We start from the raw sequence: 24918 nt of genomic DNA on the forward strand, positions 1-24918 counted from the left end.
TAAAAATACTACTATACATTTAAAAGGAGGTTTCTTCCGGTCGCAGTTGCCTTCACGTTTTCAAATCTTCTCTTTAAAAAGCAAAAGCAGGGCACAACCAGGCCAAGCGCCAGAAAACTCGGAATTGGCTTTATTTCCTTTTTTTCTAGTTGGGCTCGGTTATGATTTTCGGTAACGTACACAAGTGCTGTCCTTGTCCATAAACAAACGCTTAAAAAAAAATGTTTACCCGAGAAACAAGGATAGACACGAAGCTGCCCTCCCTGTCCGGTTCCTCACCCTCTCCAATAGCTACAGGCGCTGCCCGCCGTCCCTAACCCGGACCAATCGGCAGCCTGCTGCGGGCCTGACGGGAGGGGCGGGGCCGCCGTTGCCAGAGAAGCCACTAGTCGGTTACTAGCTGCGCTTTTGTTCCACTTGAGCGGGCACTCTTCCGCGGCAAGCAGGTCTAGGAATTCGCCTGCTTCCCACCTCGCGTCCCTTGCCTTCTTTCCTAGTCTACCCACTGTAGTGCCCCCTGCGTCCCGCTCCCTCCTAGCCGACTCAGAGCACAAGAAGGATTACCAGAGTTTCCATTGCAGCAGCCGTGGCGCCTCTGACCCTTTTTTAATATCGTGGCGACGGCGGGCTGACGTCACGACGACGTGCGGACGCAGCGGCGGGGGCGTAAGTACGCTTTTTGGGTTGGGGGCGACTTTGTCGGGAGCCTAGCTGCTGCTGGGCGTTTACCGCGGGAGCCCTTTAGCGGTGTGGAGGTGAGGGCAGTGGTGGGTCCCTGAAGTAAAACGCCCTCGCGCCCACCCAGCCCCCTCCGCGCAAACCCTCCACCTCCCTCAGGCTGACTACCTGGCCTGGGAAAAGGGCGGCGAGACTCACTCTTAGGAAGGGTGTGGTCCCTGGGACATCAGGGCAAATGTTAGCGTGAGGTGGGCTTGTGCAGAACGAAGTCCTGACCGGGCCGTTCCTGGATATGGTTGCGTTTCTTTCAGAAATAGTGACTTCTTAATCATTGGGCTGGTTTTTAAGCGCCCATCATGTGATATATCAGATTGTAGGAAGCCCTGGGGGCTTCGTAAGTGAGGGATATTACAGGAATCCTCAGGAAATAATTCCTTCTCCAGGATTCCTCTAGGTTCCAGCCCCTATAGGCGACCCTTGTAGTGCGGGATTGACCTAGGGTCGTAGAGAGTGCTAAAGGCCGACTTGTGTTCAGTCCCAGCTCTGCCACTGAACCCGCTGTGTGGCCTTGTCTAGGTCACTGAACCTTCCTGGATTCCTTACTGATAACTGTAAAATGGAGACAATAATCATCACTTTGGGGTGGTTGTAATACGAGATTAAGTAAACGCAGGGCAATTAAGGTGGCACCGAATGTAGGTGGTTAGTGAGTGGTGGTGCTTGTTGTTTACTGAGAATAACCATACTGGGGCTGCTGTTGGGGATAAAATCTATTTCGAAGACAGTTTTCTCATCACGCAACGCATAGTACGGTTTCAAGTGTTTTTGAATGAATGAGGTTCTTGGAGTTTTAAGTGCAACTGACTTAAGGTTAAAGAAACAAACCGGGCCGGGCGCGGTGGCTCACGCCTGTAATCCCAGCACTTTGGGAGGCCGAGGCGGGCGGATCACGAGGTTAGGAGATCGAGACCATCCTGGCCAACACGGTGAAACCCCGTCTCTACTAAAACAAATACAAAAAGTTATCCGGGCTTGGTGGCGGGCGCCTGTAGTCCCAGCTACTCGGGAGGCTGAGGCAGGAGAATGGCGTGAACCCAGGAGGCGAAGCTTGCCGTGAGCCGAGATCGCGCCACTGCACTCCAGCCTGGGCGACAGAGCGAGACTCTGTCTCAAAAAAAAAAAGAAAAAGAAAAAAGAAACAAACTGCAGAAAACCTGTCTGCTTTTGAAATTAGTTTGATATTCTGCTTATAGTAAGAATGTCATGATCATGTTTATGATCTGCTTTTTGCTTCTCTTTTTCATCTTCTTATTTCACAATGGATGTGTATTTATAGTGTAGTTTTTCTATCCCAAAAGTTCCTTGTGACAAACTTTAGAACAATGGAATTTAGTGATCTGGTCGCGGTCTGCTCTCTCTCTTTAGAATTGTAGTCTGCTTTTAGCTAGCTCATTCATTACTCATTTCCTTGTCCAGAACAGTTTTCATCTTTTGAATCTAAATTGAACTTATGAGTATTAAAACCTGACTGAATAAAGGCAAGTTTGTGTGTTACTTTTTGCTTTGTAGATTTTTATATTTATGTTTTAGTATCTCATGGCTTTTTTTTTTTTTTTTTTTTTTGAGATGGAGTCTCGCTCTGCCGCAGTGGAGTGCAGTGGCGCGATCTCGGCTCACTGCAACGTCCGCCTCCCGGGTTCAAGTGATTCTCCTGCCTCAGCCTCTCGAGTAGCTGGGACTACAGGCGCCCACCACCACGCCTAGCTAATTTTTGTATTTTTATTAGAGATGCGGTTTCACCATCTCATGGCTTTTAATTCAAAACTGAGTTCCACCAATTCCTACTTGTAATCTTGGACAAGCTATTTAACCCTTCTAAGATTTAATTTACTTATTTATAGCTTTTTGATAACAACCTTGTGAAGCTTTTGTGAGATGATGTTTATAAGGTCAGTCAGTGCTCTGCTCAGTAAATGGCAACAGCTGTCGTGTTGAAGGAAAGGAATATGCTTTATGTTTATCTGGTACAGGATGGTGACTTTATTTGGGATTAGACAATATTCTGAACATCTTTGGCCCGGTCTTTTTCCGGGTAATTGGGCTCTATATGGACACTCAAAAGTGTCCGAGTTTAAACAATAAATAATTTAGTCACCCTAACTTATATTTGAGAACCTAATCTATGCTCCCCACTGTGTTAGGTAATTTTTTAGGGCAGAGAGTGATGCGTATTATTTGTCCTCACAGTTAATAGCAAGTTTAAAAGAGAACTAAAATATGAACATTTATGGAGCAGTTAAATTCTAAACTATATGATTCTGAAAATACTTTTGTTTAGAGTTCTTGATGGGCTGGAGAAATCAGGGCAACACTTTGAGAAGGAAATGGGATGTTGGCTTTGAAGTACATGCCGTGTTACAGAACTCTTGCTGTCAACTCTTCTGCCTATATTAGCCAATCTGCAGCCCATCTTTTAAATATACATCCTTCTTTATTCATTGGAGAGAGGGATTACTAATTTGTTATCTAATCTAATCTCTCTGTATCAGAAAACGTTTTTTCCATTTTGGTAGCTTTTACCCATAAGATTTATTTTCCAGCTTTTTGCCTGTTTCCAAGATTCCTATCCTTTTTTTTTTTTTTCATACAATTACCTCTCTAGTAAACTTTTGACTAGTGTCCAGAATAATAGGGGGAAAAAAAGAGGATTCCTATATCTATTTTGTGTTCCTTGCTGAATATGTCGTGGTGACTTTTTTCAGTAGAAGCTGTGTTTGAAGCCGTGGAAGTTAGTTTTCTAAGAATTTGTGTTTGGCAAAACAAAATGTGCAGGTTTCATATGCTATTCTCTTCAGAGATATTGTTTTAAAATACGTATTCGTCTGAAGTTAGTTGATTTACTTAGTCTGATCTAGGTGTTAAGGAAGGTCATGGACCATGATTTTCCTTTTTCTCTGACCATGGCTAGCATCATGGTCCCTGAGCAGTTATCCCCAAATGCTTGCAGTTGGCCACAGTGGAACATAGTTTAGTGAATGTAGCTGGATCAGCATAGCCTACAAGCACTCCTGGAAAAAGCTTTAAGTACATGTCCTCTTGGCAGTAGACTGGCAAAATTGTCTCTGTATAGGAAATTTAAATCTTTAAACATTTTAAAATATTTTAAAATTGCTCATCTTTAAGGATTTTTAAATGGTTTTTAAAAATTTTTTATTTCCATAGGTTTTTGGGGAACAGGTGGTATTTGGTTACATGACTGAGTTCTTGAGTGGTGATTTGTGAGATTTTGGTGCACCCATTCCTGAGCAGTGTACACTGAATCCAATTGGTAGTCTTTTATCACTCACCCCCTTCCCACCCTTTCACCCTGAATCTCCAAAGTCCACTGATTCATTCTTACCCCTTTGCATCCTCATAGCTTAGCTCCCACTTATGAGTGAGAACATATGATGTTTGGTTTTCTATTGCTGAGTTACTTCACTTTGAGTAATAGTCTCCAATTCCATCCATGTTGCTGCGAATGCCGTTAATTTATTCCTTTTTATGGCTGAGTAGTATTTTATTATGTATATATTATATATATATGTATATCACAGTTTTTTTACTCATTGTTTGATGGACACTGTGTTGCTATAAACATGCATGTGCAAGTATCTTTTCTATATAATGACTTCTTTTCCTCTGGGTAGGTGGCTAGTAGTGGGATTGCTGGATCAAATGGTAGCTCTACTATTAGTTCTTTAAGGAATCTCCACACTGTTTTCCATAGCGGTTGTACTAGTTTACATTCCCACCAACAGTGTAGAAGTGTTCTCTTTTCACTGCATCCATGCCAACATCTATTATTATTTTTTGATTATGGCTGTGCTTGCAGGAGTGAGGTGGTATCACATTGTGGTTTTGATTTGCATTTCTCTGATCATTAGTGATGTTGAGCATTTTTTCATGTTTGTTGGCCATTTGTATATATTCATTTGAGAATTGTCTATTCATGTCCTTAGCCCACTTTTTGATGGGATTTTTTTTTCTTGCTAATTTGAGTTCATTGTCGGTTTTGGATATTAGTCTTTTGTCAGATGTATAGATTGTGAAGATTTTCTCCCACTCTGTGGGTTGTCTGTTTACTCTGCTGACTATTCCTTTTGCCATGCAAAAGCTCTTTAGTTTAATTAAGTCCCAGCTATTTATCTTTATTTTTACTGCATTTATTTTTGGGTTCTTGGTAATGAAATCTTTGCCTAAGCCAATATCTAGAAGGGTTTTTCTGATGTTATCTTCCAGAATTTTTATAGTTTCAGGTCTTAGATTTATATAGTTTCAGGTCTTAGATTTAAGTCTTTGATCCATCTTGCGTTGATTTTTGTGTAAGGTGAGAGATGAGGATCCAATTTCATTCTCCTACATGCGGCTTGCCAATTATCCCACCACCATTTGTTGAATAGGGTGTCTTTTCCCCACTTTATGTTTTTGCTTGCTTTGTCAAATATCAGTTAGCTGTAAGTATTTGGGTTTATATCTGGGTTCTCTATTCCATTGGTCTATGTGCCTATTTTTATACCAGTACCATGCTGTTTTGGTGACTGTGGCCTTATAGTATAGTTTGAAGTTGGGTAATGTGATGTCTTTTCACCTAGTCTTGCTTTGGCTATGTGGGCTCTTTTTTGGTTCCAAGTGAATTTCAGAATTGTTTTTTCTAGTTCTGTGAAGAGTGATGATGGTATTTTTATGCGAATTGCATTGAAATTGTAGATTGCTTTTGGCAGTATGGCCCTTTTCACAATATTGATTTGACCCATCCATGAGCATGGGTTGTGTTCCATTTGTTTGTGTCATCTATGATTTCTTTCAGCAGTGTTTTATAGTTTTCCTTGTAGAGGTCTTTCACCTCCTTGGTTAGGTATATTCCTAAGTATTTTATTTTATTTTGTTTTGTTTTTGCAGCTATTGTAAAAGTGGTTGAGTTCTTGATTTGATTATCAGCGTGGTCACTGTTGGTATATAGCACTGCTACTGATTTGTGTACATTAATTTTGTGTCTTGAAACTGCTGAATTTATCAGTTCTAGGAGCTTTTTGGGGGAGTCTTTAGGATTCTCTAGGCATAGAATCATACCATCAGCAAACAGCAATGGTTTGACTTCCTCTTTACCGATTTGGATGCCCTTTATTTCTTTCTCTTCTCTGATTGCTCTGGCTAGGACTTCCAGTACTATGTTGAATACAAATGATGAGAGTGGGCATCTTTGTCTTGTTTCAGTTCTCAGAGGGAATGCTTTCAACTTTTCCCCATTCAGTATTATGTTGGCTATGGGTTTGTCATAGATGGCTTTTATTACATTGAGGTATGTCTCTTGTATGCCGATTTTGCTGGGGGTTTTAATCATAAAGGGATGCTGGATTTTGTCAAATGCTTTTTCTGCATCTGTTGAGATGATCGTGTGATTTTTGTTTTTAATTCTGTTTATGTGGTGTATCACATTTATTGACTTGTGGATGTTAAACCATCCCTGCATCCCTAGTATGAAACCCACTTGATCATGGTGGATTATCTTTTTGATGTTGAATTCGGTAAGCTAGTATTTTGTTAAGAATTTTTTTTTTTTCTTGAGACGGAGTCTCACTCTGTTGCCAGGCTGGAGTGTAGTGGCATGGTCTTGGCTCACTGCAACCTCCGCCTCCCGGGTTCAAGCAATTCTCTGCCTCAGCCTCCTGAGTAGCTGGGATTACAGGCACCCACCACGATGCCCAGCTAATTTTTGTATTTTTAGTAGAGACAGAGTTTCACCATCTTGGCCAGGCTGGTCTTGAACTCCTGACCTCGTGATCCACCCGCCTCAGCCTCCCAAAGTGCTGGGATTACAGGCGTGAGCCACCACGCCCGGCCTTTTAAGAATTCTTGCATCTATGTTCATCAGGGATATTGGTCTATAGTTTTCTTTTTTGGTTATGTTTTTTCCTGGTTTTGGCATTAGGGTGATACTGGTTTCATAGAATGATTTAGGGAGGATTCTCTCTTTCTGTATCTTGTGGAGTAGTGTCAATAGGATTGGTACCAATTGTTCTTTGAATGTCTGATAGAATTCAGCTGTGGATCTATCTGGTCCTGGACTTCTTTTTTTGTTGGTAATTTTAAAAATACCATTGCAGTCTCACTGGTTGTTATTGGTCTGTTCAGGGTTTCTCATTCTTCCTGATTTAAGCTAGGAGGGTTGTATCCAGGAATTTATCCATCTCCTCTAGGATTTCTAGTTTATGTGTGTAAAGGTGTTCATAGTAGCCTGAGTGATCTTTTGTATTTCTGTGGTGTCAGTTGTAGTATCTCCCATTTCATTTCTAATTGAGCTTATTTGAATCTTTTCTCTTCTTGATTAATCTTGCTAATGTTCTATCAGTTTTATTTATCTTTTCAAAGGACCAGCTTTTTGTTTCATTTATCTTTTGTATTTTTTTTTTTCAGTTTCATTTTGTTCTGCTCTGATCTTGGTTATTTCCTGCCTTCTGTTGGGTTTGGGTTTGTTTTGTTCTTGTTTCTCTAGTTTCTTGAGATGTGACCTTACGTTGTCTGTGTTCTTTCAGACTTTTCAATGTAGGCATTTAAGGCTATGAACCTTTCCCTTAGCACCACCTTTGCTGTATCCCAGAGGTTTCGATAGATAGTGTTACTCTTATCATTCAGTTTGAAGAATTTTTAAGTTATCTTTAAAATGATTTGATCCTTAAACATGTATACAGAATATGTGTCTTTGTTTCACCCACCACTGACAAGTTGTACAGAAGTACATTTGTCAGTTAACAGTATATTCCACATTACTGAAAACATTTTATTGTGAAATGTCTGCTTTTCTATACGAGAATACATTTGGGCCAATAAAATGATAGCATTTCTTATAAAGTAGGACTTTTTATGCTAAATAAAATTATTACGTTTTTGTTCAACACATATTTTTTGTTACACAATTATCACAACACAAAAGCAGTGGAGTGCCTTGGAATCTCTGAACAATATTTGTCCTGGAGAAGATGACTGTTGATAATTTTCATGGAAATTCCTGAGACAAATAGTTCTCTTCCTTGTGTGTTGAGAAATCAGTAATGTAATGTAGATTCCATTTTAGAATGTTAGGTAGAAAGTCATTCTGAATTCCTATTTTTACAGTGTGTTGATTTTATTCATTTGTTTACCCTTTAAGATAAGTGGCAGTTACCAATTATAGGTGATGAAGCAGAAAAATTTTATGACTTTATCTTATGATAAAACTTTTAGAAAAGTTGTGTATAAAATACCAATACCAAACTAGTGTTATCTTGTAAAATATTTTCTACAAATTGAAAATTTCTATCTTCTTACATTGTTTTTTTAAACCTTTATTCCAAATATAGGAACCATTTGTCTTTTAATGATCCCTGAAAAGACAAATCAAGGGGTGAATTTAAAAAAAAAGGCAAACAGTCTTTAGTCATTATATTCTTTAAAAGCTCTAAGCCTTATGTGTTTTCGTTCAATTATTGCTTAGCTTTTACAAGGCTTGTAGGTGCTGAGGATTCAAATATAAAAAAGACATTCTTTCTTGAGATTCCAGTCCACAGAGAGACAAATATGACAAATATTTAAACAAGTGAAAGGGTTGGTACCAGTTGCTTTCTGTATGGGGATAGCTATTGCAACTGAATGAATTAGTAGATGATGGTTCTCTTGATTGCAGTGACTTATCCCGAGCATATTCTTCTTAACTTTTAGGTTTGGTTTTTTATTTTATTTTGTATACTTGTAATTCTTCTAGTCTATAGATATCTCGAAATATTGTTATACCATTGTAATAGATGTTGCATATTTGCAGCATTCAAGGGAATCATCCTAGACTGTCTGTTGGTTACTCAGCTGTTCTTTTTGGACTTCACTTTCTGGTATTTAAAAAATATGACCATACTTCATTGGCCTGTTTCCTAAATATTTGTCTCTATAGTATATAGAACATTCAGATAAAATATATACATTTTATGGACACTTTGGAAGGTTTCTGAATGGCTAATTTAAATAATCTTCAACCTGTAATTTCACTTCTACTCCCAAGTGTTAAAAATTCTTGAATACAATATGTTTTGTAATACTGACATATCAAACTAAATTACAAGGAGGTAAATATCCAAAAAAAATGTAGAAAACCTTAAATATAACCTTTGATTTTGTGTAAACATAAAACGAAGTCAGGGAACACATTACCACATATTGTTAGAGTTGGGAAAACAGAGCCTTAATGGTTGCCAAAGCTCTAACTCATTACTTAAATTGGAGTAGTTTTGGAGAAATTAATATTCACATTTTTAAAGTGACATCTACAGGTGTGAGTAAAAACAATTAGATTGGTAAAATTTGGAAGTAATGTCATCTGTCTGGTCTTTTCACTATCACCAATAATATTCTAGATTGAGTTGGGAATAGAAGTGAGTGAATTTAATTTTGAAAAGTCTACTTGCAATTGAGTATCCCATCCTTTGTAGCTATTGTTGCCAAGTACTTTGAAAAGTTGAGTTTCTACAGATTTAGGCATAAATAACATATATTTCTTATGGCATGGGCCTAATAAGACAGACTATAGGTAACCCATGGTTTTTATATGTTTTATAGTCCTGCTGGGTTCAAATATTGTAATACTTCAAGAAATAGACTAATAAAGATTTTTACACTCTTGTGATTATTTAGGAATTATCAGGCCTTTTGGAAACAGTGTATGGAAATTGGCAATTGTTGAGTGGTTGTGCTATGCAATTTTGATACAATTTTGAAGTACTATAACAATGAGTAGCACTTATACTTCTTATTTTGTCTTTGAAATGTTATTCTTTTACACATCCTTATAACCTTTATTTTTTATGAGAGTAATGATGAAAAAACTCTTGAAATAAATTTAATAACTAAAATATTTCTTAGCTTTCAGCTTATGTGGAGAAGTCGCTGTGAAGCCACCTATAAATCCATTTACTGAATTTATGGAGAAGGCTGTAAATGATGGAAGTCATTCAGAAGAACTCTTTTGCCATCTTAAAACTATATCAGAGAAAGAAGATTTACCACGGTGTACCAGTGAAAGTCATCTCAGCTGGTATTCTCATCAGTATCAGGGGAAATCTAAATTTCCGATTCCAGGATTTCCTGTTTTGTCTATAATATAAATTATTTGAATCAAATACAGCATTCTTTTAAGAGTATCTTTTCCAAATCTAGTATTTATTTATTAAAATATATTTAATCTGATTACAAATGTACTCATCTAGCAGAATTCAACTAGTTTTTTTGAATCTTAATGAAAGCAATTAAAAATGAAAACCTGGCCGAGAGCAATGGATCATGCCTGTAATCCCAGCACTTTGGGAGGATGAGGCAGGTGGATCACTTGAGGTCAGGAGTTCAAGATCAGCCTGGCCAACATGGTGAAACCCCATCTCTACTGAAAAAATGCAAAAATTAGCCAGATGTGGTAGCGTGTGCCTGTTGTCCCAGCTACTTGGAAGGCTGTGGTAGAAGAATCATTTGAACCCGGGAGGCGAAGGTCACAGTGAGCCGAGATAATGCCACTGCACTCCTGGGTGACAGAGCCTGGGTGGCAGAGCGAGACTCCATCTCAAAAAAGAAAAAGACAAAAAAAATGAAAACCTCATCTGTTAAGAATTTGTAAAATAAAGCTATTTAAGATAAATGAAAATATAATATGTGATATCAGAAATGTAGTTAATGTGAAATCACTGTCATTTGGTATATTACTATATAGCAAATACTTGTCATACTTCTTTAGAGTGGGAATACACTTGTTATTTACATGAAATATTGCCCCCCGTCAAATGGCAATCTTAGTATATACCATTACTGTCAGTATGGATAGCTTAGTCCAGCTTCTGGTTGAATTTGTTATGAATGAAAATAATATTTTATCATCTATAATCACACTTGACTTTCTGCCCATGGTTTTTAATAAGGGACAGGTGTCATTTATAGATAGAATGTTCTTAGGCTCATTACTTTAAGCCAGTTGTGCTTAAGAACACACAGATTTTCGACATAGCCTCTAAGATGCCATCAGTTGTTAATGAGCCGTTATGTTTTACAAAGAAAGAGAAAAGCTGCCAATTAAAGAGTTTCCATATCACTTGGAATTTTATTTATAAATATTGAAAATGCTCCTTCAAACTTAACTATACGTATATCTTTAATCCAAATAACTTTTGTGATTACATACAAGTAAAATATAAGTAAAATAAAGTATTCTTAAAATTTGCTTACACTCAAAGTCCAAGTTTCGAGCTACTTTTGAACTAAAAGTTGTCCTTGCTATTAAGAGTACTGTATAGGTGATATGGCATTTCTGAGGAGCATCTTTAAATGAAATGGATTTAACTTAAATTTTGTATGTGCATTTGTAATTAGCCTGAAGCAGGACATTCTAAATGAAAAGACTGAATTGGAAGCAACACTTAAGGAAGCGGAGTTGGTAACTCATTCTATAGAATTGCTTTTGCCACTATTTAAGGACACCATTGAAAAGATTAATTTTGAAAATGTGAGTGACTTATGAATATATAATAAAATGAAAAGCTAGTATAATACTCAGAATGCATTAACTGAGGTCTCATATCTTATATAGGTATGCTCACTTATGAGTATTTAATACCAAAAATGAGGGTTTATCAGAATTCTTTATTCCTGTGTCATTAACTACAGTTCTTTTCCTGAAAGATAATCTCAGCATACACCTGATAAGAGGCTAAGCTAGAAACAATATATTTTGGATGTTTGAATTACCCGGAGTTGAATGAGAAAATCAGCTTTTCTTAAGAGTGAATTTTAAACTAAAATCTTCTGAGAGATGAAATATATCTGTTTCTATAGTATTATTTGGAGTAGAGAACTATTTTTAAATTTCAGCATATTAAAGTTTAAATTAGGGACAAACAGTAGATTCTCTTCTATAACTTTTATTTGAATAAAAGCCTAAAATGCTTTTAGAATCTAAGCTCTTATTTTGATTTCATTTTATTTTAATGTACTGTATAACAGATCCAATTTACTGTTAACAAATTTCGTAGCATTTATTATTACTATGCACAAAAGAATGACTTTGTTTAGTAGGAAAAATATTGTTTGATAATATATTTTAGAGGGTTTTACTTAATGCTGTGTCTTAAAATGTGTATGTGGTTCTTATAATTTGTCAGGCGAATCTTTCTGCATCGAATTTGAAGATTTCTGAACAGAAGGAAATATTAACAAAAGAATTAGACACCTTCAAAAGTGTAAAACTAGCTTTAGAACATCTTCTTAGAAAGAGAGACTACAAACAAGTAAGGCATCAACACTAAGCACTCATTTTAATAGTGATATTTCTCATATGAAGGATACATTATTTTTAAACTGTAGAAATTATTGGTATATTTGAAATGGAAATAATTCTTTGAATTTTGTCAGTCATTAATCCCCACCTTTAGTGTTTCATAAGTAGTTGTATATGAACACCATGTTTTTATAGAAAATGTATTTTTATTTTTCATCTCAAAAACTTTGTTATACTTAATTGAGCTGATTCTAATAAAATATACACTTTTTGAGTTTAAGCTCTTTGTACATTATATTTATACATATCTATATATTCTTCATCTGGTAAAAGCTTTATTGAAATAGAATTCACATACCATACAGTTCTTCCATTTAAATTATAAAATTCAGTGATTTTCATTGTATTCACAGAGTTGTGCAGCCATCACCACAGTCAATTTTAAGGCATTTTTATCACTCCAAAAAGAAAGCTTATCCCTTTAAATCACCTAAATTATTCTTCTGACTCTCTTTTGGCTTTTTCCTATGATAAAAATTATTTCAGAATTGTAAAAACTATCTAATATTAGGTAATAGTTTTTGTAATTAAAAAGTTACATGCTGATAGAAAATTGTGATAAGCAGAGAAATATTCTCTTGATCTCAGCACTTAGTGAAACATCACTATTAAGGACTGTTAGTTTTATGTTGTGTACATTTTGCAGTATTTTGTTTCTTTATATATGTTACGTGTGCATATATACGTGGTGTTTTAGAAAAATGGAGTAAAACTACTATCTTTGTTTTGTAACTGGACTTTTATACTTAACACTGTATCATCAGTATTTTCTCATGTATTGAATATTTTTTGAATAGAAAGGAATCTTAACTCGAGCTCTTTGAACCCTTATGGATCCAAGGATGGCCTTTATGAAATCCACGTGCCCTCTGAAATTCCGTGTACAATTTTGCATTATATGTACATATATATGTGGTTTTGGGTGAAAAGAATTGATAGCTTTTTCACATTCTAAAGCAGAAGTATGACTCTCAAAAATGAGTAAATAGTCTTCTATGATCTCATTTAAAATGGCTATATAGAATTCTGTTACTGATTTGCTGTAATTCTTTAAGAGATTTCTTATTGCTAGAATTTAGATCGTTGATAATTTTTGCCTATTTGTAAACAGCACTGTGTTGCATTCTATATTCTATACAAACTCTATACAAACTTCTTTTGTATAGAGGATTTTTGTGAGTTTAGTGTCATTGGCCTATACTTTCTGAAGCATTCTTTTGAGATCAATTTAGTAAATTAACTAATTTCATAAATTGCAGACCAAAAATAATTTGGAATACTTGGGCAAAAATCTTTTCAGTTGTTAACTCTTTTAAAAATCTGAATTAAAAGTCATATTAATTTATTGAGTAGTGCTTATTTCACTTCCTACTTTTTTATATAGAGAAATATAATTTGCGATCACTGATTTATAACATTCTTTTCTCAGACAGGAGACAATTTACCCAGCATGTTGCTAGAAAATCTAACTGATAATGAAAGTGAAAATACTGTAAGTCTTTCCACACTTACTTTGTGTCCATTCTTCCTGTCACTGTTATTTGCATGCTGCTTCGTTTTATAAAGTTAGCCAATATTATCCAAGTTGTGAAATTCCTAATTCTTATTTTATATTTGCTCAAGAATCTTAAGAAGAAGGTATTTGAAAAGGAGGCCCATATCCAAGAACTTTCTTGTTTGTTTCAGAGTGAAAAGGTAAGCAAAATTTGAGCTTTTGAGCTTAATTCATTATGTTAATATTGACTCTCTTTTTTTTCCCATCCTGGCCCCAACCCCTCAGAAATAAACACAGAAAAGTGTTTTGAAATTCTAGATTATTTGGATATTTTACAGGTTTTACCTATCAAATATAACATCTTAATTTTATTAAGTTTTTTAAGAGTTTTTATGGTGTTTGTCGGGATACTTGGCATAAATCACTTCATATAGGAACTGTTTTAAATTTGTATTGTGTTTCAGTTGGAGAACAAATTAAGGAATTTTAGTGTTTGTAGGAGCATTTTAGGTATACCCATACCTTTATTTAGAAAGATAGATGGGAATTTTAAAAAAGAGATGATTATCAGGAGCCGTTAAATAAAAAATGTTGGGGGATAAAACTTAGCCCTGGTTGGGCATGAAATACATTTGTAATAGGGGCGGCAGTTTATGTAAAGTAGTGCTTTGCTTTTTATCAGCTGTTTAGATTGTGCCTAAATCAGGGTAAAATTAAAGATATTGGGCTGGGGATACAGCAAATAATATGGATTTTTTTGGTTTTCTCTTTCTCTTTGTTACAGGCAAATACTTTGAAAGCAAACCGTTTTTCCCAGTCAGTAAAAGTAGTACATGAACGACTACAGATCCAAATTCATAAAAAGGAAGCCGAGAATGATAAGTTGAAAGAATATGTAAAGGTTATATATAAATATATATCCATTTTTATAGCTTAAGTGATAAAATTAATGAAAGGCCATAAAGCCTTCCTTAGTTCTAGAATTTGGTGGTTTTAAAATACACAGTTGTTGACATGGGAAATACATATTTAAGGTAAATCTTAATATTTGTGGCCTAAATAAAGGTTTGGGTCCAAATTTCAACATAAAAATGCTGTCTCTGTTTAATACCAATCTAGGAAGGATTTATGGAATTGAATTACTTTAAAAATCATTTCCACTTTATAGTTAATTTATATTTACTGTGGAAAATTTATAGAAAATAAATTTAAATATACCAAAATCATTGTTAACATTTTGGTGTACATTATTTCAATCTTTTTTCTCCATCTATACATATATACATACATACTTTCACACGTTCAACAGTCAATACAATGTTTATTTTTTGTTACTAATCGTAATAATTTTAAAATCAGCCCAACTTTGATGTTCACAAAATTAAGTAATTCCCTTATTAAACAACTTTGTAGGAGTATAATTAAGGGGAATTTTTTGGTTTAATTATTCTTTTGGAGTCAAAGTCACTTTGAGATAAGAATTTGAGGTGGCATATCATACAATATAAGGTAACTCTTTTTTTTTTTTTCCGCCAAAGGCAAAGAAGCAATATTCCCACCTTGAGAGGTTACAGAGACTCAAACTCCATTGAGTGTGAGGACTTCTGAGTTAGACTTCTGTTTGGTTTTGTACTCCTGAATTATAGCAGATGTCTGCAACCTGTAGCATGTTTCAAAACCATACTCAAGTTTGTGTGTGTGTGTGTGTGTGTGTGTGTGTTCCTTTAAAGGGACACAATGCGGGTTTATGGGGGATAATAAATTTTGTATGCTAGGGCACTGCAGATGAACTGGACTTGGTATTGCAGTGGTCTGTCATAGTAAATACAGGAGAACACGTGATTGAATACATCTGTTGTATGATTGAACATATTAGATAATCATCTTTCCCAATTTATCTTAAAGCATAGTGGTTATTTTTTATAACCATGATAATTTGGAGAAAGAACATAAGGCTAAAATCCTAAAATTTTGCTATGAAATTCAACTATAATTTGAATTCAAATTCTTTTACCAAAATGCTACTGTTAAGAAATGATTAAAAGAAACTGTCTGAGTCTATGAATTTTTCTACATTTTCTCTCTCATACTTTTGGATTTAAGGCATTAAGTGATTAAGGGGTTCAGAATTTAGTTCTTTTTGACTTAGATTTGACAGTGTTTTTTTTTGTTTCGTTTTTGTGTTTTTTTTTTTTGAGTATGAATCCAGTGAACTCAATTTGGCAACATCAATCTCAACTTTTTAGTGTTGAGTAATTTGTTGTATTGGGTCTTTTAAAAATTTAGATTATAAACCTCTGGGAACATCCCACAGATGCCTTCCACCAATTTTTCTTTCTAGATCTTTGTGATGTAGCAATTAGAATTAGAATGTTTTTGTATTTTCAGAAGAGACTGAGAATAATTGTCTGTATAAAATGTGACATGTATACAGACTGCTTTGGAGATGGAAAAAGAAGATAATCAGCTTTATGTGTCCATTCATTTGGCAAATGAGAGGTTATTTTGAAATTATAAAAATAATTTGTCATTTCAGTATACTCCTTGATAGTGCATAAGTGTGGGATTTGATAAATCTGGTGAGAAGATCGTGTCTGGAACTATGTTCAAAAAGAAAATTCAGTTTCTATGTTTAGAAGTTTTTTAACCTAAGACAGCAACTATTCATGGTGTGATGATGACACCATGTGGGCTTTTAGAGGAATGACAACAGTGTTTCCTGTGGGATGTTCCTTTGTCTTATGTCGACTTACTGTACTGCTGGTTTTCCCCAGCTACTTATGTTTTATGGGATTTTGTTTTTTAAAAACAATTTAAGAATGTATTGCTCCTTCTCTTAGTTTACTTAGTCACTCTTCAAAAAAATCAAATCTAAATCTTAATATATACTTCTTAATCTCAATTTTAGTGGCAGTTAAGAAGCTTAGATTTTGATGATTGTAGAGTTAAGTTGAAAAGTCCTAGGTTTAGCTTGTACTGTGACTCCTTTGCAATTTTTAAAAATTAAAATGGCTTTCTAAGGAATGGGAGACTAAAACTTATTCTGTAATAATTTCACATTCATTTCAGTATTACACAGGTTTTGAAAATGTAAAAACATTAAAATCATAAGTCTTTAATAGATACTTAATACTCAAATACTTTAAATACACAATCTTAAAATAATTTGAAATAAAAGCATTTGAGTTACCACATTAAATCACATCCCTCATCTACCCAGCCTAATATTCCGTCTCTCATCATGTCACCAAGAGGTATGCCAAAGAGATAGTCATGCCAATTAGTTACAATCACATTCAGTGATAGAAACATGTCCTCAATAATACTAATCTTATGACTCTTATAGTCATTAATTTATCTAAACCTGTGTTTGGTCTTGGAATAATGACTTCCATACATTTACTTTATTGGATAAAGCAGTGTTTTATTATCTTTAATGTAACTCTAGTGTCAGGGTGTGCCCCCTAATTCTAGTAAATTAAAATTTGGTAAATAAATCTGTTTATCTCGTCTATAGCCTTCTTAAAGATTATAATCATATCTTTAAGATTTTGTCTTTCAAAGTGAAGAGTCCTAATATATTTGGGGAGCTACCAATTCCTTTGAACATTGGTACATATTTGGATTGTTTCTAGCTCAATTATGTTTTTTTTAACTAGTTTTTAAAACTAGTATGATGTATAATATTCTAGATGTGAACTAAAAAAACTATCTGAGTTAATCACAGAAGTTTTAAGGAAGTTAGTGTTTGTACCATAATCACTATAGTATCTTTGATAATGGTAGCATTAGTTTGATATAGGATTATATGTTTTAAATTTGCATCCTTTAACAGGTTATAGAGAAGCATTGGTCCCCAATGTGTAAAGGATTATTGTATTAGGCCATTTTAACATTGTTATAAATACCTGAGACTGCATAGTTTATAAAGAAAAGAAGTTTAATTGGCCCACAGTTCCACAGGCTGTATAGGAAGCATGATTCTGGCATCTGCTCAGCTTCTGGGGAGGCCTCAGGAAACTTACAATTATGGTGGCAGACAAGTGGGGAGTGAGGCATCTCATATGGTGGGAGCAAAAGGAAGACAGAGCAAGTAGGGAGGTGCTGCACACTTTTAAACAACCTGATTTCGCAAGAACTCACTATCAGGAGAACAGCACCAAGAGGATGCTGTAAACCATTCATAAGAAACAACCCCCATGATCCAACCACCTCCCACCAGGCTCCAGCTCCAACACTGGGGGTTACAGTTTGACCTGAAATTTGGGTAGGGACACAGATCCAAACCGATATAGTTTGGCTGTGTCCCCACCCAAATCTCATCTTGAATTGTAATCTTCAGAATCCCCATGTGTCTAGGGAGAGACCTGGTGGGAGGTGATTGGATCATGGGGGTGGTTTCCCCTATCCTGTTCTCATGATAGTGAGTGAGATCTGATGGTTTTATAAAGGGCTTCCCCCCTTGGCTCTTCACTCTTTTCTCTCCTGCTGCCATGTGAAGAAGGTCCCTGCTTCCCCGTCACCTTCTGCCACGATTGAAGTTTCCTGAGGCCTCCCTAGCCATGTGGAACTGTGAGTCAATTAAAACTTGTCCCTTTGTAAATCACGCAGTCTCAGCTATTTCTTTATAGCAACGTGAGAATGGACTAATACAGTTAAATGGTACTGCAGAGAGTGGGGTATTGCTATAAAGATACCCGAAAATGTGGAAATGACTTTGGAACTAAGTAATGGGCAGAGGTTAGAACAGTTTGGACAGCTCAGAAGAAGACAGGAAGATGTGGGAGAGCTTGGAACTTCCTAGAGGCTTGTTGAATGGTGTTGAGCAAAATGCTGATAGTGATATGGACAATGAAGTCCTGGCTGAGGTGGTCTCAGATAGAGATGAGGAACTTCTTGGGAACTGGAATAAAGGTGACTCTTGCTATGCTTTAGCAAAGAGACTGATGGTATTTTGCCACTGCCCTAGAGATCTGTGAACTTTGAACTTGAGATAGATGATTTAGGGTATCTGGTAGAAGAAATTTCTAAGCAGAAAAACATTCAAGATATGACCTGGTTGATTCTGAAAGTTTTCAGTTTTATGCATTCACAGAGAGAAGGTTTGAAATTGGAACATACATTTAAAAGGGAAACAGAGCATAAAAGTTTGGAAAATTTGTAGCCTGCCCATGCGATAGAAAAGAAACACCCATTTTCTGGGGAGAAATTCAAGTGGTCTGCATAAATTGGCATAAATAATGAGAAGCCGAATATTAATGGGGAAAATGTTTCTAGGGTATGTCAGAGGTCTTCATGGCAGTCCCTCCCATCACTGGCCCAGAGGCCTAGGAGGAAAAAGTGGTTTTGTGGGCTGGGCCCAGAACGTTGCTGCTTTGTACAGTCTTGGGACTTGGTGCCCTGCATTCTAGTTGTGGCTAAAAGGGGCCAATGCATAGCTCAGGCCATTTCTTCAGAGGGTGGATGCCCCAAGCCTTGGCGACTTCCATGTGGTGTTGGGCCTGTGGGTGCACACAAGTCAAGAATTGAGGCTTGGGAACCTCTGCCTAGATTTCAGGGGATGTGTGGAAGTGCCTGGATGTCCAGGCAGAAGTTTGCTGCAGGGGTGGAGCCCTTATGGGGAACCTCTGCTGGGGCAGTGTGGAAGAGAAATATGGGGTTGGAGACCCCACATAGAGTCCCATTGGAGCACTGCCTAGTGGAGCTGTGAGAAGAGGGCCACAAGTCCTCCAGACCCCAGAATGATCCATTGACAGCTTGCACCATGTGCCTGGAAGAGCCACAGATACTCAATGCCAGCCTGGGAAAGCAGCTAGGAAGGGGGCTGTACCCTGCAGGCCATAAGGCTGGAGCTGCCAAAGACCATGGGAGCCCACTCCTTACATCAGCATGACCTAGATGTGAAACATGGAGTCAAGGGAGATTATTTAGGAGATTTAAGATTTAATGACTGCCCTGCTGGATTTTGGACTTCCATGGGTCCTGTAGCCCCCTTTTTTTTGGCCAATTTCTTTCATTTGGAATGGGAACATTTACCTAATACCTGTGCCCCCATTGTTTCTTGGAAGTAATTAACTTGCTTTTTATTTTACTGGCTCCTAGGCAGAAGGGACTTGCCTTGTCTCAGATGAGACTTTAGACTTGGGCTTTTGGGTTAATGCTGGAATGAAGTAAGACTTTGGAGGACTGTTGGAAAGGCATGATTGTATTTTGAAATGTGAAGACATGAGATTTAGGAGGGGCAAGGGGCAGAATGCTATGGTTTGGCTCTGTCCCCACCCAAATCTCATTTTGAATTGTAATCCTTATAATCTCCACATGTCTAGGGAGAGACCTGGTGGGAGGTGATTGGATCATGGGGGTGGTTTTCCCCATGCTGTTCTTACGATAGTGAGTGAGTTCTCGTGAGACCTGATGGTTTTATAAGGGGCTCTTCCCCCTTTGCTCCTCACTCTTCTGTCTCCTGTCGCCATGTGAAGAAGGTCCTTTCTTCCTCTGCCTTCTACAATGATTGTAAGTTTCCTGAGATCTTCCCAGCCATGTGGAACTGTGAGTCAATTAAACTTCTTTCCTTTATAAATTACTCAGTCTAGGGTATTTCTTTATGGCAGTGTGAGAATGGAGTATTACACAAACCATATCAGTTATGTACATATTTTTACAATGTTTACATAAACATTGGAGTTCTGAAATAATTTAATTGTTGCTAATTTTTTTTTTTTAGAGCTTAGAAACCAAGATAGCCAAGTGGAACCTGCAATCAAGAATGAATAAGAATGAGGCTATAGTGATGAAAGAAGCAAGTAAGCAAAAAACTGTAGCTTTAAAAAAGGCATCTAAAGTTTACAAACAAAGGCTTGACCATTTTACAGGAGCTATTGAAAAGCTTACTTCCCAAATTAGAGATCAGGTATGTAAATGCATTCTTTTTAAAATTAAAAGATCTATTATGTACTTAGTTTATATAATTAATATCATGATGCTTAATATAGTAATTTTATTCTTAGTGCTGTTAATACCAGAAAAAACTTACACTTTTTGCTTTAATCTTTTACTTTGAAATATTACATAAAATGTCAAATTTTCATATTGAAATATATCAGCATTTCCTTGGGAACTTTACTTAAAGGAAATATTAAGTGTGTCCCCCCTGCCCCCACACACAAAAAAAGGTTCTATTGGCCAACTAACTAAGGGTAATACTTCATACATATTTCCCCTTGGGACATTGTGGTCTATGTTAGCAAATTAAAGGTTCTGGGAAGGCTTTCAGAAACAGTGGAATGAAGGGTATTGAACTAAGAGTTTCCCACACTTTTTTAACCACAGAGCTAGTCTTTTATGCACAAAGCAACTCTTGGAACTGGTTCTGAGGAACACTAGTTTGAGAAATGCTGATTTATGTTATTAGACCCTATGACTTTATTCAGTAATTAACCTCATTTAATCTCTGTAATACATTTAAAACCATGTGCTGACATAAACACACCATGTAAAATATATCTTTGGTATAGTACAAATTGGAAAATGGCCTTAGTGCTTTGTTGTTTTTGATAAATTATTATATTTATTCAATTACTAATTAATAATTTTTTTTAAAAAGTCTCACTGATATCCTGCCTCTTAAGAACTTATGTTAAGGCTTATAGAATTATTAGAGGCTTTTAGAAATGAAAACAGAATTGTATAAAAAGTTTATTGCAAACAAAGTAGTATTTTGTTAACCTTGTGACTTGGGATAAGGAACTTAACCTCTTCAATTTCCTCATGTATAAAATAGGGCATCATAATACTCCCTATCTCATGTGTTTGTAGGGAGAGATAAATGAGAAAATATATTTTTGCACTGTCCTCCTTTCTGTTGCTGTAATGCATGAAGTTTTTTTCTTTGTTTTGTTGTTTTTCTTGTTTGTTGCTGCATCTGGCTTTAATATTCTTCCCTGGCTCACAATAGCTCTTTCTTTTTTTAATCATTCAGGTATCTTTTCAATTGACATCTCTTCAGAGAGGCCTTTCTTGACCATTCCTTTTGAAGTAGTTCTAAAACAATCATATCAATGTCTTAATTTTTTTCATAGCATTCACTATAATCTGAAACTATATCATTTATTTTTTCATTTATCACTGCTGTTGTGTTTTGTTTTATTTTTAACTGTTTCCTTCTACTTGAATATAAGTCTCAGAAGGCAGGAGCTTGCTATCCTATTCACCTAAGGTAAGGGTACCATTATTTAAAACAGTACCTTAAGTCTAAAATATGAACAGTTCAGCAATAAGAGCTAAATAATAGTTTAACAAAATGTTATCACATATCTACACAATGCGTAAATTTTGCCAAGGACTACAGAGACAGATCAAGGACAAGGAGGATTTGTAAAGGTCTGTGGTCTTTGGTAATTAGAAGGTCACTAGTTACTAATTCAGATGCAGTTTCAATGCAGTGGAAGGAAAGGTGAAAAGGGGGATTTTGCTTTATCTGCATGTTATAAGGAGAGATGAAAGGAGAAATGGGGATTTGGAAAGTACTAGAGACCACTGATTCTGACTTTTAGTACCTAGGGGCCAGGATGTTAAGTGCTCTGTAATTCTGCACACTGAAGAATTAACCCATTTCCTTCTTTGAAAATTAGACAGATCCTAATTTTGCTTCTCGTGGCTTAGATGTGCCATTTCTCTAAAGCAAAGAGAAAAGGTAGGCCAACTCAAAAAATCTCTAGGAAGGTGATTCCATCACTGACTAGTTTCAACATCTAGGAATGCCATACTGATGAAGTAGGTAATAATTATATTGCTAACACATAAATTCTTTTCTTACTGATAAAACTTCTAAATATCTTAATTTATATTATAAACTTATACTTCATAATTTATATTAAAGCTTATTTTATACAAAATATGAAAACAATACTAGTCTTCAATATATCTAAAATATTCCTGTGAAAAAATTTAAACAAAAAAGTCTTGCGCGTAATACATGCTCAGTAAATACTTGCTCAGTAAATGGATGAAAGATGAAAGAAAGAAGTACCCAATAAATGTTAATTGTTGTCATTACTGTTTCTAAGCTTTTTGATTTGTAATTACTGGCATTGTGGCCTTCCAGTGTGTTTTTATGTAGAATGTAGAGTGGAGGCACAGTGGCTACAGCTCTTTAGGTGGATCTGCAGAGAATTATTTGAGGTATTTATTGAGTGTTTGCTGTGCTCCAGGCACTATCAAGGCCCTAGAAATATAGCCATGAACAAAAGCAGATAAAAATCCCTACCTCATGGGAGTTCACATTCAAAATGAATAAGCCACTACTACCACTTGTATCTCTGTGTGGACGGTAGCAGTGTTTGAAGGCTGATGGGGTGACCTCTACAAAATAGATCTTGGCGTCATTATAGCAAAGACAAGTAAGGTACATCACCAAATGTTATGGAGCTGTGGAATTGGGGGTAGTTTCTGTGTATATCACAGGGGCTTTCTCCTCTGATGCTTATGTGTTTGTTATCATCTTCTGTATATAGAGCATGAAATTAATTCAAGACCAGCCTGGGCAACATAACATGATGCTGTCTCTACTATATATATACAGTATATAGTATATACACCATAGATATAGAGTAGTTATATATATATCAATATATATGTATAACATATATATATAGTATATATATATGTATTTAGATATATTTTATATATGCGTGTATATATATGTGGTGGCTGTGGTTGGCACACATTTGTAGCCCTAGCTACTAGGGAGGCTGAGGCAGGAGGATCCCTTGCACTCAGGAGTTGGAGGCTGCAGTGAACCATCATGACTGTGCTACTGCACTTCAGCCAGGGCAAAAAAAAAAAAAAAGTAAAATGGAAAGTTCAGTAAAAAGAAAAGAAATTATCTTAATTATGAAATATTGTTTAAAAATAGTTGCAACATCTTTTAAAATTTAAGTTGAAACTTCCACTATGTGTATATAAAATAATAGCAATATAGATATTTACTTTAAAATTTTTCTATTCAAAGTTGTACAGTGACTTTATTTATTTATTTCAATAGTTTTTAGGGGACAGGTTGTTTCTGGTTACCTGGACAACTTCTTTAGTGGTTATTTCTGACATTTTGGTGCACCTATCACCCGAGCACTGTACACTGTAGCCAATGTGTAGTCTTTTATCCCTCACCTCCCTCCCTCCCTTCCCCCCAATTCCTAAAGTCCTTTATATCAATCTTATGCTTTTGCATTTTCATAGCTTAGCTCCCACTTATGAGTGAGAACATACGATATTTGGTTTTCCATTCCTGAGTTACTTCACTTAGAATAGCGGTCTCCAACTTCATCCAGGTTGCTGCAGATGTTCCTTTTAATGGCTGAGTAGTATTCCATGATGGATATATACCATATTTTCTTTATCCACTCATTGGTTGATGGGCATTTAGGCTGGTTCCATATTTTTGCAATTATGAATTGCACTGCTATAAACATGCATGTGTAGTTTTCTATATTTGAAGTTCCATACTTTTTGGAAGATTGCTTCCCTGTTTATAATGTATTTGTGTTTAGAGATCTGAACAAAACAAAAATGTTTTAAAATTATAGTGTGAATACTTTTATGTATTTTTTAGGAAGCCAAGTTGTCTGAAACAATTTCAGCTTCCAATGCCTGGAAAAGTCATTATGAGAAAATTGTAATAGAAAAAACCGAATTGGAAGTACAGATTGAAACAATGAAAAAGTAAGAAAAAATTTAGAATATTTTATTATTTAGTAAGAGTTTTCACTTTTTAAAAAATTCTTTGAGTTGTTTGTATTTTGATTTTTTTAGATTACATATGGTAAAGGTGCTACGTATATGATTTGATATTTTTGCTATTTATAATTCAATAAAGTTTTCTTACTCTACTATTAAAAATAATTAAAATGATTGCTCATTAAAAGTGAATTGGTGTTCACATTTTAAAATTTTTTTTTTTTTTTTGAGATGGAGTCTCACTTTGTTGCCAGGCTGGAGTGCAGTGGTGCAATCTCAGCTCACTGCAACCTCCGCCTCCTGGGTTCAAGTGATTCTCCTGTTTCAGCCTCCCTAGTAGCTGGGACTACAGGCACGCACCACCACGCCCAGCTGTTTTTTTTTTTTTTGTATTTTTAGTAGAGACAGGGTTTCACCATGTTGGTCAGGATGGTCTCGATCTCCTGACCTTGTGATCCGCCTGCCTCGGCCTCCCAAAGTGCTGGGATTACAGGCGTGAGCCACCACGCCTGGCCCACATTTTGAAATTTTAAACTTGTAGATTATCATTCAATATTTCAGTATGCCATCTATTATTTGTAGTAAATGTTAATATTTACTTTTTCTTAAATGGAGGTGATGTTTCTCT

At 35.9% G+C, this 24918-nt stretch overlaps 1 protein-coding gene across 12 annotated transcripts in view; it reads left to right on the top strand.

The window, feature by feature from the left end:
- Window positions 1-356: 356 nt before the first annotated feature.
- ODF2L (outer dense fiber of sperm tails 2 like) overlaps window positions 357-24918 on the top strand; it is a 47957-nt gene continuing 23395 nt past the window's right edge. For 3 of the 12 annotated variants that reach the window (XM_055371278.2, XM_019023913.3, XM_031003449.3), the window contains exons 1-9: window positions 357-666; window positions 9607-9778; window positions 11098-11230; window positions 11886-12011; window positions 13491-13553; window positions 13685-13756; window positions 14341-14457; window positions 20281-20466; window positions 24166-24275. In XM_055371278.2, the coding sequence (XP_055227253.1) occupies window positions 9666-9778; window positions 11098-11230; window positions 11886-12011; window positions 13491-13553; window positions 13685-13756; window positions 14341-14457; window positions 20281-20466; window positions 24166-24275 (920 nt within the window). In that variant the 5' untranslated portion in view covers window positions 357-666; window positions 9607-9665. Of the gene's footprint in view, window positions 756-9606; window positions 9779-11097; window positions 11231-11885; window positions 12012-13490; window positions 13554-13684; window positions 13757-14340; window positions 14458-20280; window positions 20467-24165; window positions 24276-24918 lie in introns of those variants that run through there. The other 9 variants (XM_063697293.1, XM_063697301.1, XM_055371013.2 and 6 more) reach the window with 7 other exon arrangements.

The sequence above is a fragment of the Gorilla gorilla genome, chromosome 1 (genome assembly GCF_029281585.2).
Source record: "Gorilla gorilla gorilla isolate KB3781 chromosome 1, NHGRI_mGorGor1-v2.1_pri, whole genome shotgun sequence".
Taxonomy (NCBI): domain Eukaryota; kingdom Metazoa; phylum Chordata; class Mammalia; order Primates; family Hominidae; genus Gorilla; species Gorilla gorilla.